Source organism: Panulirus ornatus, chromosome 6 (genome assembly GCF_036320965.1).
Source record: "Panulirus ornatus isolate Po-2019 chromosome 6, ASM3632096v1, whole genome shotgun sequence".
Lineage (NCBI taxonomy): Eukaryota > Metazoa > Arthropoda > Malacostraca > Decapoda > Palinuridae > Panulirus > Panulirus ornatus.
The window spans coordinates 55,345,138-55,362,557 of NC_092229.1; the positions used below are offsets into that span (position 1 = coordinate 55,345,138).

A 17,420-nucleotide genomic window follows, 5' to 3' on the forward strand; every position below is an offset into this window, starting at 1 on the left:
GAAATATTTGCAGTGAGATGACAAAAAGAGGAAGAAGTGTTGTGGTCTGGGTAGGCTACATTTGATGACAATGATATATTATATTATGCATCACACTGTAAGTAGGGCATTCCAGGTTTTTCTGCCAGAACTCTATACCCACTTTCTCAACCTTTCCTCGCTCATTCATTCCATATGTCCAAACCATTTCAACCCAACCTCTTCTGCTCTCTCAACCACACTCTATATTACCAGACATCTCTCTTACCCTTACATTACTTACTTAATCACACCACCTCACATCATATATTGTCCTCAAACATTCATTTCCAACACATCCATCCTCCTCTGTAGAACAATATCTAAAGCCTATGCCTTGCAACCATGTAACATTGTTGTAACTAATATTCCTTCAAGCATATCCATTTTTGCTCTCTGAGATAACATTCTCTCTTTCCACACATTCTTCATCACTCCCAGAACCTTCACTCCCTCCCCCACTTTATGACACACTTCTGCTTCCATGGTTCCATTTCACTGTCAAATCCACTCCCATATATTGAAGACATTTCTCCTTTCAAACTTACATCCCAACTAACTTGTTCCTCAACCATACTGAACCTAATAACCTTGCTCTTGTTCACATTCACTCTCAACTTTCTCCTTTCACACATTTTTCCAAACTCAGTCATCAACTTCTCCAGTTTCTCACTCTAATCAGCCACCAGTGCTGTATCACTGGAGAACAACAACTGACTCATTTCACATACCCTCTCATCCCCAGCAGACTACATACTCGCCCTTCTCTTCAAAACTCTTGTATTTACCTCCCTAACCATCCCACCCATAAAAAAATTAAACAAACAAGGGGACATTATCATATACAACAATTTTGATAACATGAAATTTTCTTCATTCTAATTATATGTTCAATAACCAAAAATAATGGCATGAATATAAAAGGAAGGATAGTTTACAGCAATGTGGACATAAGTTTTTCACTTGCACAGTGGCTGAACACTGATATAAACTAAATCTAGGTGTTGTGAATGCAAAGACCTTAAATCAATAGCTCCAAATCAAGGCTAGACAAATACTTACATATCTATTATCAGTAAATAATTCATTGCATCAAATATCCTTAATAATTTACTTTTACCTCATATTTTCATCTTTTTAATCTTGTCATTATTTGTCAAAATCTAACCCTTGTCATAACCGTCACACCAGCAGGAAATCTTATTTTTCTCGTCCCTTCTTTCCTGTACAATTCCTGTGGTAGTATGTCCCCCCAATCCTTATTACATGGTATTTTTTCTCATTTCATCATGCTGGCAGCTTAACCAGTGGAATAGGTACTTTTACCTCATATTTTCATCTTTTTAATCCTGTCTTTATTTGTCAAAATCTAACTCCTGTCATAACCGTCACACTAGCAGGAAATCTTATTTTTCTTGTCCCTTCTTTCCTGTACAATTCCTGCGGTAGTATGTCCCCCCAATCCTTATTACATGGTATTTTTTCTCATTTCATCCTGCTGACAGCTTAACCAGAGGGATAGGTATGTGGGCAAGGTCCCTCTGTGTTGATATCCTGTTTGTACTCCAACTTTAAGCCTAGACTTGCTGTGGGCCATAAGGTCTTCTGTTATCTGTCTTTCCCATGTACTTCAACTGGTATGCTGGTTCGAAACAAGGATGATGAATAATTATCTCCTACATCCCCAACAATGTCTAAGGAAATGAATCTTATTTAATAAAAAATTCTAGTGGTACACTTAAACCCCTCATATATGTACCAAGGGAAACCAAAGAGGAAGAAGTTAATCTAAGAAGAAAACCCTTAGAAGGAACAGGATACTCCTATGGTGAACCAATGCTGAAAAAAGGTTAAGCTAGCTACTCTTTCTCATACAATGTAGGCCTAAAATCTTTCTGACCTGATTTCAGCCTCAAAAATCCTGAAATCTTTATCAAGGAAAGCTTATATTTATTTATTTTGCTTTGTCGCTGTCTCCCACGTTTGCGAGGTAGCGCAAGGAAACAGATGAAAGAAATGGCCCAACCCACCCCCATACACATCCACACACGCAACTATGCATACCCATACATCTCAATGTACACATATATATACACACACAGACACATACATATATACACATGCACACAATTCACGCTGTCTGCCTTTATTCATTCCCATCGCCACCTCGCCACACATGGAATAACATCCCCCTCCCCCCTCATGTGTGCGAGGTAGCGCTAGGAAAAGACAACAAAGGCCCCATTCGTTCACACTCAGTCTCTAGCTGTCATGCAATAATGCCCGAAACCACAGCTCCCTTTCCACATCCAGGCCCCACACAACTTTCCATGGTTTACCCCAGACGCTTCACATGCCCTGATTCAATCCATTGACAGCACATCGACCCCGGTATACCACACTGATCCAATTCACTCCATTCCTTGCCCTCCTTTCACCCTCCTGCATGTTCAGGCCCCGATCACTCAAAATCTTTTTCACTCCATCTTTCCACCTCCAATTTGGTCTCCCACTTCTCCTCGTTCCCTCCGCCTCTGACACATATATCCTCTTGGTCAATCTTTCCTCACTCATTCTCTCCATGTGCCCAAACCATTTCAAAACACCCTCTTCTGCTCTCTCAACCACGCTCTTTTTATTTCCACACATCTCTCTTACCCTTACATTACTTACTCGATCAAACCACCTCACACCACACATTGTCCTCAAACATCTCATTTCCAGCACATCCATCCTCCTGCGAACAACTCTATCCATAGCCCACGCCTCGCAACCATACAACATTGTTGGAACCACTATTCCTTCAAACATACCCATTTTTGCTTTCCGAGATAATGTTCTCGACTTCCACACATTCTTCAAGGCTCCCAGAATTTTCGCCTCCTCCCCCACCCTTTGATTCACTTCCGCTTCCATGGTTCCATCTGCTGCCAGGTCCACTCCCAGATATCTAAAACATTTTACTTCCTCCAGTTTCTCTCCATTCAAACTTACCTCCCAACTGACTTGACCCTCAACCCTACTGCACCTAATAACCTTGCTCTTATTAACATTTACTCTTAACTTTCTTCTCTCACACACTTTACCAAACTCAGTCACCAGCTTCTGCAGTTTCTCACATGAATCAGCCACCAGCGCTGTATCATCAGCGAACAACAACTGACTCACTTCCCAAGCTCTCTCATCCCCAACAGACTTCATACTTGCCCCTCTTTCCAAAACTCTTGCATTTACCTCCCTAACAATCCCATCCATAAACAAATTAAACAACCATGGAGACATCACACACCCCTGCCGCAAACCTACATTCACTGAGAACCAATCACTTTCCTCTCTTCCTACACGTACACATGCCTTACATCCTCGATAAAAACTTTTCACTGCTTCTAACAACTTGCCTCCCACACCATATATTCTTAGTACCTTCCACAGAGCATCTCTATCAACTCTATCATATGCCTTCTCCAGATCCATAAATGCTACATACAAATCCATTTGCTTTTCTAAGTATTTCTCACATACATTCTTCAAAGCAAACACCTGATCCACACATCCTCTACCACTTCTGAAACCACATTGCTCTTCCCCAATCTGATGCTCTGTACATGCCTTTACCCTCTCAATCAATACCCTCCCATATAATTTACCAGGAATACTCAACAAACTTATATCTCTGTAATTTGAGCACTCACTCTTATCCCCTTTGCCTTTGTACCATGGCACTATGCATGCATTCCGCCAATCCTCAGGCACCTCACCATGAATCAAACATACATTAAATAACCTTACCAACCAGTCAATAATACACTCACCCCCTTTTTTAATAAATTCCACTGCGATACCACCTAAACCCACTGCCTTGCCGGCTTTCATCATTTTGCAAAGCTTTTACTACCTCTTCTCTGTTTACCAAATCATTTTCCCTAACCCTCTCACTTTGCACCCCATCTCGACCAAAACACCCTATATCTGCCACTCTATCATCAAACACATTCAACAAACCTTCAAAATACTCACTCCATCTCCTTCTCACATCACCACTACTTGTTATCACCTCCCCATTTGCCCCCTTCACTGAAGTTCCCATTTGCTCTCTTGTCTTACGAACTTTATTTACCTTCTTCCAGAACATCTTTTTATTCTCCCTAAAATTTAATGATACTCTTTCACCCCAACTCTCATTTGTCCTCCTTTTTCACCTCTTGCACCTTTCTCTTGACCTCCTGTCTCTTTCTTTTATACATCTCCCACTCATTTGCATTTTTTCCCTGCAAAAATCGTCCAAATGCCTCTCTCTTCTCTTTCACTAATAATCTTACTTCTTCATCCCACAACTCACTACCCTTTCTAATCAACCCACCTCCCACGCTTCTCATGCCACAAGCATCTTTTGCGCAAGCCATCACTGCTTCCCTAAATACATCCCATTCCTCCCCCAAGTCTCAAAAAACACAAACAATCTAGGAGAGGTGCAAAAACCCAAGCAAAGGTGCCCTGGAGTGCATACTCTTCTATAAAATTACTTACGTTTCTTTATATAAAAAAATGGCTCTGCCAGGGGACAGGTTATTTCTAACCAGTAGGGTGCTCTGATCTCCCATTGCTTCATGGTGCAAATGTCAAGGTGTGGGACTGACAGGTTAGTGGGCCATAAGATTCCAACCCACCTAGCATGACTTAAAATGACTGCCATCCACATGTAGCTAACAAATGCTCCATTCTCTTCTTTTCTTTCATATTTGTTTGCTCTTTCCTATATCAGCACTAGGAACATACAAAGAAGAAGCCTCATTCATTCGCATCCATTCTCTAGCTGAATTGTGTAATACACTAAAACCATAGCCCCCTATCCACAATCAGTCCCCACAGATGGTTCTGTTGTTTTCCCCAGCCACTACACATGCTCCTTAGCCTGTGAAAAATTCTATGAAACAGACAAACTCCCTTGCTCCTAGGACTGTGCTACTGGAGACTCTTGTCTACAAAAATGCCTGCAATTATAAATTGGGTAGAACCAAACTAATGATGGATTGGCTGACTGATGTTTGATTCTGAATGGCACAACAGTGGAGCTTGAATCGATGATGTCACTCTGAAACGACACCATCCAAGTCCCTAACTGCATACTTCTTCAGTACGGGACCTAAGAGCTAAAACTACCTGAAATATTCGAAAAAGAAGAGAACAACCCATCTATGTTACATTGAAAATCAGAATGTGGAGGGGAAGGATAAAATTTCACCGCACAACATAGAAAATGTTACAATTTGAATACATAATAAATTCATAACAGTACAAAATATGTAAATAATTCACTGTACATATATAAACTACAACTTAAGTGAATCAATGAAGGCCACTTATCCACGGTATGATGGAAGAGGTCTTAAGAAAAAAAAAAAAATGCTATTACAAGTACAAGTCCACCCAGCTGGGTGTCTGCCAGTGGGGCAATGACACCATCATTAAGTGGAGGTTACTAACTGCCAGAAGGGCAGACCTGAACTGAGCTGCAGGCCACAACCACTGTACAAGTAAGTGGTCAGTGAGGGGTAAGAGGCACTGACCTCACTAAAAGGCATGGAATTGATGGTTTCTAACCCCAGGGGGTATTAGTGATTCTCTCAAGGTTTGTGGGGCAAAATAGCCAAGGAGAGATATATGGTAATTTCATGTGTGCATAGAGAGGATCATACTGGACAAAAAAAAAACTATGAAAGAAATATTTACTGGAATCCACAGTGATTTCTCAAAGTAAAATTATATGGCAATGCTAGGGAAGGTTAAGGAAGCACTCTCTTACCCTTATAAGTACAACATCTGCAGCCTCAACTGCAACATCAGTACCAGATGATATAGCAATACCAACATCAGCTTGAGCCAAAGCAGGTGAGTCATTGACACCATCGCCAACCATCGCTACTTTATGTCCTGATTCTTGCAACTGCTTTACTTTCTTTACCTAAAAGAAGAGCATCAACTTTATTCAATACCTACACCCTTTTATCTGATCACTTCATTGGATAAAAATATATATTCTAGATTACAACACTGCATCCTAGCAACTCGTGTTACACATACCTTATGAGAAGGAAGAACTTCAGCAAAGACTCTGGTGATGCCAACTTGTTTAGCAATGGCTGCTGCTGTCTTCTGATTGTCACCAGTCAGGAGGATGACATTTAGTCCTTTTTTCTGAAGAGTATAAACAGTCAGAGCTGCCTCTGGTTTGACGGTATCTGCTACAGCCAGCATTCCTAGGAGACAACCTGGAAGGAAAGGTATTGTCACAGGAAAACAAGAAAATATTATTATTATTATTATCATTATTTTGCTTCGTCGCTGTCTCTTGCGTTAGTGAGGTAGTGCAAGGAAACAGACGAAAGAATGGCCCAACCCACCCACATACACATGTATATACATACATGTCCACACATGCAAATATACATACCTATACATCTCAATGTATACATATGTATACACACACAGACATATACATATATACACATGTACATAATTCATACTGTCTGCCTTTATTCATTCCCATCGCCACCTCGCCACACATGGAATAACAACCACCTCCCCCCTCATGTGTGCGAGGTAGCGCTAGGAAAAGACAACAAATGCCACATTCGTTCACACTCAGTCTCTAGCTGTCATGTAATAATGCACCGAAACCACAACTCCCTTTCCACATCCAGGCCCCACAGAACTTTCCATGGTTTACCCCAGACGCTTCAAATGCCCTGGTTCAATCCATTGACAGAACGTCGACCCCGGTATATCACATCGTTCCGATTCACTCTATTCCTTGCACGCCTTTCACCCTCCTGCATGTTCAGGCCTCGATCACTCAAAATCTTTTTCACTCCATCTTTCCACCTCCAATTTGGTCTCCCACTTCTCCTCGATCCCTCCACCTCTGACACATATATCCTCTTTGTCAAACTTTCCTCACTCATTCTCTCCATGTGACCAAACCATTTCAAAACACCGTCTTCTGCTCCCTCAACCACACTCTTTTTATTACCACACATCTCTCTTACCCTTACATTACTTACTCAATCAAACCACCTCACACCACATATTGTCCTCAAACATCTCATTTCCAGCACATCCACCCTCCTCCGCACAACTCTATCCATAGCCCACGCCTCGCAACCATACAACATTGTTGGAACCACTATTCCTTCAAACATACCCATTTTTGCTTTCCGAGATAATGTTCTCGACTTCCACACATTCTTCAAGGCTCCCAGAATTTTCGCCTCCTCCCCCACCCTTTGATTCACTTCCGCTTCCATGGTTCCATCTGCTGCCAGGTCCACTCCCAGATATCTAAAACATTTTACTTCCTCCAGTTTCTCTCCATTCAAACTTACCTCCCAACTGACTTGACCCTCAACCCTACTGCACCTAATAACCTTGCTCTTATTAACATTTACTCTTAACTTTCTTCTCTCACACACTTTACCAAACTCAGTCACCAGCTTCTGCAGTTTCTCACATGAATCAGCCACCAGCGCTGTATCATCAGCGAACAACAACTGACTCACTTCCCAAGCTCTCTCATCCCCAACAGACTTCATACTTGCCCCTCTTTCCAAAACTCTTGCATTTACCTCCCTAACAATCCCATCCATAAACAAATTAAACAACCATGGAGACATCACACACCCCTGCCGCAAACCTACATTCACTGAGAACCAATCACTTTCCTCTCTTCCTACACGTACACATGCCTTACATCCTCGATAAAAACTTTTCACTGCTTCTAACAACTTGCCTCCCACACCATATATTCTTAGTACCTTCCACAGAGCATCTCTATCAACTCTATCATATGCCTTCTCCAGATCCATAAATGCTACATACAAATCCATTTGCTTTTCTAAGTATTTCTCACATACATTCTTCAAAGCAAACACCTGATCCACACATCCTCTACCACTTCTGAAACCACATTGCTCTTCCCCAATCTGATGCTCTGTACATGCCTTTACCCTCTCAATCAATACCCTCCCATATAATTTACCAGGAATACTCAACAAACTTATATCTCTGTAATTTGAGCACTCACTCTTATCCCCTTTGCCTTTGTACCATGGCACTATGCATGCATTCCGCCAATCCACTCAGCACCACACCATGATCAAACATACATTAAATAACCTTACCAACCAGTCAATAATACACTCACCCCCTTTTTTAATAAATTCCACTGCGATACCACCTAAACCCACTGCCTTGCCGGCTTTCATCATTTTGCAAAGCTTTTACTACCTCTTCTCTGTTTACCAAATCATTTTCCCTAACCCTCTCACTTTGCACCCCATCTCGACCAAAACACCCTATATCTGCCACTCTATCATCAAACACATTCAACAAACCTTCAAAATACTCACTCCATCTCCTTCTCACATCACCACTACTTGTTATCACCTCCCCATTTGCCCCCTTCACTGAAGTTCCCATTTGCTCTCTTGTCTTACGAACTTTATTTACCTTCTTCCAGAACATCTTTTTATTCTCCCTAAAATTTAATGATACTCTTTCACCCCAACTCTCATTTGTCCTCCTTTTTCACCTCTTGCACCTTTCTCTTGACCTCCTGTCTCTTTCTTTTATACATCTCCCACTCATTTGCATTTTTTCCCTGCAAAAATCGTCCAAATGCCTCTCTCTTCTCTTTCACTAATAATCTTACTTCTTCATCCCACAACTCACTACCCTTTCTAATCAACCCACCTCCACGCTTCTCATGCCACAAGCATCTTTTGCGCAAGCCATCACTGCTTCCTAAATACATCCCATTCCTCCCCCAAGTCTCAAAAAACACAAACAATCTAGGAGAGGTGCAAAAACCCAAGCAAAGGTGCCCTGGAGTGCATACTCTTCTATAAAATTACTTACGTTTCTTTATATAAAAAAATGGCTCTGCCAGGGGACAGGTTATTTCTAACCAGTAGGGTGCTCTGATCTCCCATTGCTTCATGGTGCAAATGTCAAGGTGTGGGACTGACAGGTTAGTGGGCCATAAGATTCCAACCCACCTAGCATGACTTAAAATGACTGCCATCCACATGTAGCTAACAAATGCTCCATTCTCTTCTTTTCTTTCATATTTGTTTGCTCTTTCCTATATCAGCACTAGGAACATACAAAGAAGAAGCCTCATTCATTCGCATCCATTCTCTAGCTGAATTGTGTAATACACTAAAACCATAGCCCCCTATCCACAATCAGTCCCCACAGATGGTTCTGTTGTTTTCCCCAGCCACTACACATGCTCCTTAAGCCTGTGAAAAATTCTATGAAACAGACAAACTCCCTTGCTCCTAGGACTGTGCTACTGGAGACTCTTGTCTACAAAAATGCTGCAATTATAAATTGGGTAGAACCAAACTAATGATGGATTGGCTGACTGATGTTTGATTCTGAATGGCACAACAGTGGAGCTTGAATCGATGATGTCCACTACAGAAACGACACCATCCAATCCTAACTGCATACTTCTTCAGTACGGGACCTAAGAGCTAAAACTACCTGAAATATTCGAAAAAGAAGAGAACAACCCATCTATGTTACATTGAAAATCAGAATGTGGAGGGGAAGGATAAAATTTCACCGCACAACATAGAAAATGTTACAATTTGAATACATAATAAATTCATAACAGTACAAAATATGTAAATAATTCACTGTACATATATAAACTACAACTTAAGTGAATCAATGAAGGCCACTTATCCACGGTATGATGGAAGAGGTCTTAAGAAAAAAAAAAAAAAAAATGCTATTACAAGTACAAGTCCACCCAGCTGGGTGTCTGCCAGTGGGGCAATGACACCATCATTAAGTGGAGGTTACTAACTGCCAGAAGGGCAGACCTGAACTGAGCTGCAGGCCACAACCACTGTACAAGTAAGTGGTCAGTGAGGGGTAAGAGGCACTGACCTCACTAAAAGGCATGGAATTGATGGTTTCTAACCCCAGGGGGTATTAGTGATTCTCTCAAGGTTTGTGGGGCAAAATAGCCAAGGAGAGATATATGGTAATTTCATGTGTGCATAGAGAGGATCATACTGGACAAAAAAAAACTATGAAAGAAATATTTACTGGAATCCACAGTGATTTCTCAAAGTAAAATTATATGGCAATGCTAGGGAAGGTTAAGGAAGCACTCTCTTACCCTTATAAGTACAACATCTGCAGCCTCAACTGCAACATCAGTACCAGATGATATAGCAATACCAACATCAGCTTGAGCCAAAGCAGGTGAGTCATTGACACCATCGCCAACCATCGCTACTTTATGTCCTGATTCTTGCAACTGCTTTACTTTCTTTACCTAAAGAAGAGCATCAACTTTATTCAATACCTACACAAACGATGAATACGCCCGAATTATACACCCCCAGCCCATACCCCCCTTTTATCTGATCACTTCATTGGATAAAAATATATATTCTAGATTACAACACTGCATCCTAGCAACTCGTGTTACACATACCTTATGAGAAGGAAGAACTTCAGCAAAGACTCTGGTGATGCCAACTTGTTTAGCAATGGCTGCTGCTGTCTTCTGATTGTCACCAGTCAGGAGGATGACATTTAGTCCTTTTTTCTGAAGAGTATAAACAGTCAGAGCTGCCTCTGGTTTGACGGTATCTGCTACAGCCAGCATTCCTAGGAGACAACCTGGAAGGAAAGGTATTGTCACAGGAAAACAAGAAAATATTATTATTATTATTATCATTATTTTGCTTCGTCGCTGTCTCTTGCGTTAGTGAGGTAGTGCAAGGAAACAGACGAAAGAATGGCCCAACCCACCCACATACACATGTATATACATACATGTCCACACATGCAAATATACATACCTATACATCTCAATGTATACATATGTATACACACACAGACACATACATATATACACATGTACATAATTCACGCTGTCTGCCTTTATTCATTCCCATCGCCACCTCGCCACACATGGAATAACATCCCCCTCCCCCCTCATGTGTGCGAGGTAGCGCTAGGAAAAGACAACAAAGGCCCCATTCGTTCACACTCAGTCTCTAGCTGTCATGCAATAATGCCCGAAACCACAGCTCCCTTTCCACATCCAGGCCCCACACAACTTTCCATGGTTTACCCCAGACGCTTCACATGCCCTGATTCAATCCATTGACAGCACATCGACCCCGGTATACCACACTGATCCAATTCACTCCATTCCTTGCCCTCCTTTCACCCTCCTGCATGTTCAGGCCCCGATCACTCAAAATCTTTTTCACTCCATCTTTCCACCTCCAATTTGGTCTCCCACTTCTCCTCGTTCCCTCCGCCTCTGACACATATATCCTCTTGGTCAATCTTTCCTCACTCATTCTCTCCATGTGCCCAAACCATTTCAAAACACCCTCTTCTGCTCTCTCAACCACGCTCTTTTTATTTCCACACATCTCTCTTACCCTTACATTACTTACTCGATCAAACCACCTCACACCACACATTGTCCTCAAACATCTCATTTCCAGCACATCCATCCTCCTGCGAACAACTCTATCCATAGCCCACGCCTCGCAACCATACAACATTGTTGGAACCACTATTCCTTCAAACATACCCATTTTTGCTTTCCGAGATAATGTTCTCGACTTCCACACATTCTTCAAGGCTCCCAGAATTTTCGCCTCCTCCCCCACCCTTTGATTCACTTCCGCTTCCATGGTTCCATCTGCTGCCAGGTCCACTCCCAGATATCTAAAACATTTTACTTCCTCCAGTTTCTCTCCATTCAAACTTACCTCCCAACTGACTTGACCCTCAACCCTACTGCACCTAATAACCTTGCTCTTATTAACATTTACTCTTAACTTTCTTCTCTCACACACTTTACCAAACTCAGTCACCAGCTTCTGCAGTTTCTCACATGAATCAGCCACCAGCGCTGTATCATCAGCGAACAACAACTGACTCACTTCCCAAGCTCTCTCATCCCCAACAGACTTCATACTTGCCCCTCTTTCCAAAACTCTTGCATTTACCTCCCTAACAATCCCATCCATAAACAAATTAAACAACCATGGAGACATCACACACCCCTGCCGCAAACCTACATTCACTGAGAACCAATCACTTTCCTCTCTTCCTACACGTACACATGCCTTACATCCTCGATAAAAACTTTTCACTGCTTCTAACAACTTGCCTCCCACACCATATATTCTTAGTACCTTCCACAGAGCATCTCTATCAACTCTATCATATGCCTTCTCCAGATCCATAAATGCTACATACAAATCCATTTGCTTTTCTAAGTATTTCTCACATACATTCTTCAAAGCAAACACCTGATCCACACATCCTCTACCACTTCTGAAACCACATTGCTCTTCCCCAATCTGATGCTCTGTACATGCCTTTACCCTCTCAATCAATACCCTCCCATATAATTTACCAGGAATACTCAACAAACTTATATCTCTGTAATTTGAGCACTCACTCTTATCCCCTTTGTCTTTGTACCATGGCACTATGCATGCATTCTGCCAATCCTCAGGCACCTCACCATGAATCAAACATACATTAAATAACCTTACCAACCAGTCAATAATACACTCACCCCCTTTTTTAATAAATTCCACTGCGATACCACCTAAACCCACTGCCTTGCCGGCTTTCATCATTTTGCAAAGCTTTTACTACCTCTTCTCTGTTTACCAAATCATTTTCCCTAACCCTCTCACTTTGCACCCCATCTCGACCAAAACACCCTATATCTGCCACTCTATCATCAAACACATTCAACAAACCTTCAAAATACTCACTCCATCTCCTTCTCACATCACCACTACTTGTTATCACCTCCCCATTTGCCCCCTTCACTGAAGTTCCCATTTGCTCTCTTGTCTTACGAACTTTATTTACCTCCTTCCAGAACATCTTTTTATTCTCCCTAAAATTTAATGATACTCTTTCACCCCAACTCTCATTTGTCCTCCTTTTTCACCTCTTGCACCTTTCTCTTGACCTCCTGTCTCTTTCTTTTATACATCTCCCACTCATTTGCATTTTTTCCCTGCAAAAATCGTCCAAATGCCTCTCTCTTCTCTTTCACTAATAATCTTACTTCTTCATCCCACAACTCACTACCCTTTCTAATCAACCCACCTCCCACGCTTCTCATGCCACAAGCATCTTTTGCGCAAGCCATCACTGCTTCCCTAAATACATCCCATTCCTCCCCCAAGTCTCAAAAAACACAAACAATCTAGGAGAGGTGCAAAAACCCAAGCAAAGGTGCCCTGGAGTGCATACTCTTCTATAAAATTACTTACGTTTCTTTATATAAAAAAATGGCTCTGCCAGGGGACAGGTTATTTCTAACCAGTAGGGTGCTCTGATCTCCCATTGCTTCATGGTGCAAATGTCAAGGTGTGGGACTGACAGGTTAGTGGGCCATAAGATTCCAACCCACCTAGCATGACTTAAAATGACTGCCATCCACATGTAGCTAACAAATGCTCCATTCTCTTCTTTTCTTTCATATTTGTTTGCTCTTTCCTATATCAGCACTAGGAACATACAAAGAAGAAGCCTCATTCATTCGCATCCATTCTCTAGCTGAATTGTGTAATACACTAAAACCATAGCCCCCTATCCACAATCAGTCCCCACAGATGGTTCTGTTGTTTTCCCCAGCCACTACACATGCTCCTTAGCCTGTGAAAAATTCTATGAAACAGACAAACTCCCTTGCTCCTAGGACTGTGCTACTGGAGACTCTTGTCTACAAAAATGCCTGCAATTATAAATTGGGTAGAACCAAACTAATGATGGATTGGCTGACTGATGTTTGATTCTGAATGGCACAACAGTGGAGCTTGAATCGATGATGTCACTCTGAAACGACACCATCCAAGTCCCTAACTGCATACTTCTTCAGTACGGGACCTAAGAGCTAAAACTACCTGAAATATTCGAAAAAGAAGAGAACAACCCATCTATGTTACATTGAAAATCAGAATGTGGAGGGGAAGGATAAAATTTCACCGCACAACATAGAAAATGTTACAATTTGAATACATAATAAATTCATAACAGTACAAAATATGTAAATAATTCACTGTACATATATAAACTACAACTTAAGTGAATCAATGAAGGCCACTTATCCACGGTATGATGGAAGAGGTCTTAAGAAAAAAAAAAAAATGCTATTACAAGTACAAGTCCACCCAGCTGGGTGTCTGCCAGTGGGGCAATGACACCATCATTAAGTGGAGGTTACTAACTGCCAGAAGGGCAGACCTGAACTGAGCTGCAGGCCACAACCACTGTACAAGTAAGTGGTCAGTGAGGGGTAAGAGGCACTGACCTCACTAAAAGGCATGGAATTGATGGTTTCTAACCCCAGGGGGTATTAGTGATTCTCTCAAGGTTTGTGGGGCAAAATAGCCAAGGAGAGATATATGGTAATTTCATGTGTGCATAGAGAGGATCATACTGGACAAAAAAAAAACTATGAAAGAAATATTTACTGGAATCCACAGTGATTTCTCAAAGTAAAATTATATGGCAATGCTAGGGAAGGTTAAGGAAGCACTCTCTTACCCTTATAAGTACAACATCTGCAGCCTCAACTGCAACATCAGTACCAGATGATATAGCAATACCAACATCAGCTTGAGCCAAAGCAGGTGAGTCATTGACACCATCGCCAACCATCGCTACTTTATGTCCTGATTCTTGCAACTGCTTTACTTTCTTTACCTAAAAGAAGAGCATCAACTTTATTCAATACCTACACCCTTTTATCTGATCACTTCATTGGATAAAAATATATATTCTAGATTACAACACTGCATCCTAGCAACTCGTGTTACACATACCTTATGAGAAGGAAGAACTTCAGCAAAGACTCTGGTGATGCCAACTTGTTTAGCAATGGCTGCTGCTGTCTTCTGATTGTCACCAGTCAGGAGGATGACATTTAGTCCTTTTTTCTGAAGAGTATAAACAGTCAGAGCTGCCTCTGGTTTGACGGTATCTGCTACAGCCAGCATTCCTAGGAGACAACCTGGAAGGAAAGGTATTGTCACAGGAAAACAAGAAAATATTATTATTATTATTATCATTATTTTGCTTCGTCGCTGTCTCTTGCGTTAGTGAGGTAGTGCAAGGAAACAGACGAAAGAATGGCCCAACCCACCCACATACACATGTATATACATACATGTCCACACATGCAAATATACATACCTATACATCTCAATGTATACATATGTATACACACACAGACATATACATATATACACATGTACATAATTCATACTGTCTGCCTTTATTCATTCCCATCGCCACCTCGCCACACATGGAATAACAACCACCTCCCCCCTCATGTGTGCGAGGTAGCGCTAGGAAAAGACAACAAATGCCACATTCGTTCACACTCAGTCTCTAGCTGTCATGTAATAATGCACCGAAACCACAACTCCCTTTCCACATCCAGGCCCCACAGAACTTTCCATGGTTTACCCCAGACGCTTCAAATGCCCTGGTTCAATCCATTGACAGAACGTCGACCCCGGTATATCACATCGTTCCGATTCACTCTATTCCTTGCACGCCTTTCACCCTCCTGCATGTTCAGGCCTCGATCACTCAAAATCTTTTTCACTCCATCTTTCCACCTCCAATTTGGTCTCCCACTTCTCCTCGATCCCTCCACCTCTGACACATATATCCTCTTTGTCAAACTTTCCTCACTCATTCTCTCCATGTGACCAAACCATTTCAAAACACCGTCTTCTGCTCCCTCAACCACACTCTTTTTATTACCACACATCTCTCTTACCCTTACATTACTTACTCAATCAAACCACCTCACACCACATATTGTCCTCAAACATCTCATTTCCAGCACATCCACCCTCCTCCGCACAACTCTATCCAAATATTATTGAAGCATATCTAAATTAACCTCTGTTGCAATGTTTCTCAACTATCTCATCCACTTTTCACTAACCTTTTTCACATGCTCACCTATTCTTGGCATGCCATCATACTTCTCTCATACATGTAAGGAATGTTTCCCTCAATACTTTCCTCCCTCACCAACTCCCACAAATTCATTTTTGCAATTTCACACTCAGTTTTTCCTGATATCTCTTTAACATTAGCCTTCTTTCTAGACTCATTCACTTTCACCACCTTCTTCCCACCAAATCAGACCCTCTTTTCCGATAGCCTCAACGCATTTTCACCCTTGCCTTCACCAAGTAGCGATCAGACATAACATCAATTGCCCCTCTCAATACATTCATACAAAAGAGTCTCTCCTTTGAATGCCTATCAAATATTACACAATCCAATAATGCCCACTTTCCATTATCCCTATTCCCCACTGTGCACTTAAGTATGTCCCTCTTTTTAAACCAAATATTCCCAACAACCAGTCCTTTCTCAAAACACAATTCCCCAGGCTGTTCGCCATTTTCATTCACAGCAATGGATACCTCATTCCACCCCCCATAACCTCAACTGCCACATTACCTGATCTCACGTTGAAATCACCCATCACTAATATTCATTCCCTTGCATCAAAATTGCTGACAAACTTATTCTGCTTCTCTCAAAACTCTTGCCTCTCTTCCTCAGTCCTCTCATTTTCAAGTGCATAAGCACTAATAATCACCCATCTCTCATAATCCACTTACATTTTGACCCATATTCGTCTAGAACTCATTTCCTTACACTCTTTCACACATTCCCACAACTCCTTTAGCAGCAGTGCTACTCTCACACTTTCCCACAACTCCTTTAGCAGTAAAGCTACTCTTGCCTTTTTCCAGGAACCTACATGCAAATGATACTGATTGAACACAGCTATGAAAGTCGGAGTGATGATGGTTCCAAAGGTAGAATATAATTAGATTCACAATCCCAGGAGTCTCTGTGATGAATTTTTACCCTAACCCTAGCTCTTTTAGCATTACCAAATACTTTATGTCTGAAAGTTTGACATCCATATTGGGGTCACACACTTGACATTCTTCTACAGACAATAAATATGAAAAGCTGTTTAACTGAAAGAACTGATACAAAACTAACCATTTACAGCAGCAAGCACAGCAGTGCGGCCTAACTCTTCCTGTTCTTCCATTTGGTTGTCCACATTTTTTGGTACAATTATTCCATTCTGGCTCATCCAATCTCGATTACCAATGAGCACCTGTAAACAATAAAAATGATGAAAGCTCACCATCGCTGAATTATTAGAAAATATACATGGTTTTAAGAAGCTGCTGGCAAATTTATGAAATTCAATATTGCAATGAATATGTTAGAAGAAAATAATAAATCTCTTGATATCAGTGAGTGGTGACAAGTAA

At 41.4% G+C, this 17,420-nt stretch overlaps 2 protein-coding genes across 2 annotated transcripts in view; both read right to left on the reverse strand.

Annotated features, from left to right (window-relative positions):
- Positions 1–17,420, reverse strand: part of LOC139749254 (copper-transporting ATPase 1-like) — a 364,429-nt gene that overhangs the window by 61,074 nt on the left and 285,935 nt on the right. The window contains exons 20-22 of the mRNA XM_071662991.1: positions 17,140–17,260; positions 14,919–15,106; positions 14,641–14,799 (exon numbers count right to left, since the gene is read on the reverse strand). Of these exons, the coding sequence (XP_071519092.1) occupies positions 14,641–14,799; positions 14,919–15,106; positions 17,140–17,260 (468 nt within the window). The remainder of the gene's footprint in view (positions 1–14,640; positions 14,800–14,918; positions 15,107–17,139; positions 17,261–17,420) is intronic.
- LOC139749259 (probable copper-exporting P-type ATPase V) lies at positions 10,181–10,764 on the reverse strand. The gene is made up of 2 exons (XM_071662995.1): positions 10,532–10,764; positions 10,181–10,369 (listed from the first exon to the last, which is right to left on the reverse strand). The coding sequence occupies exons 1-2, from the start codon at positions 10,703–10,705 to the stop codon at positions 10,181–10,183; spliced, it is 363 nt and encodes a 120-aa protein (XP_071519096.1). The 5' UTR covers positions 10,706–10,764.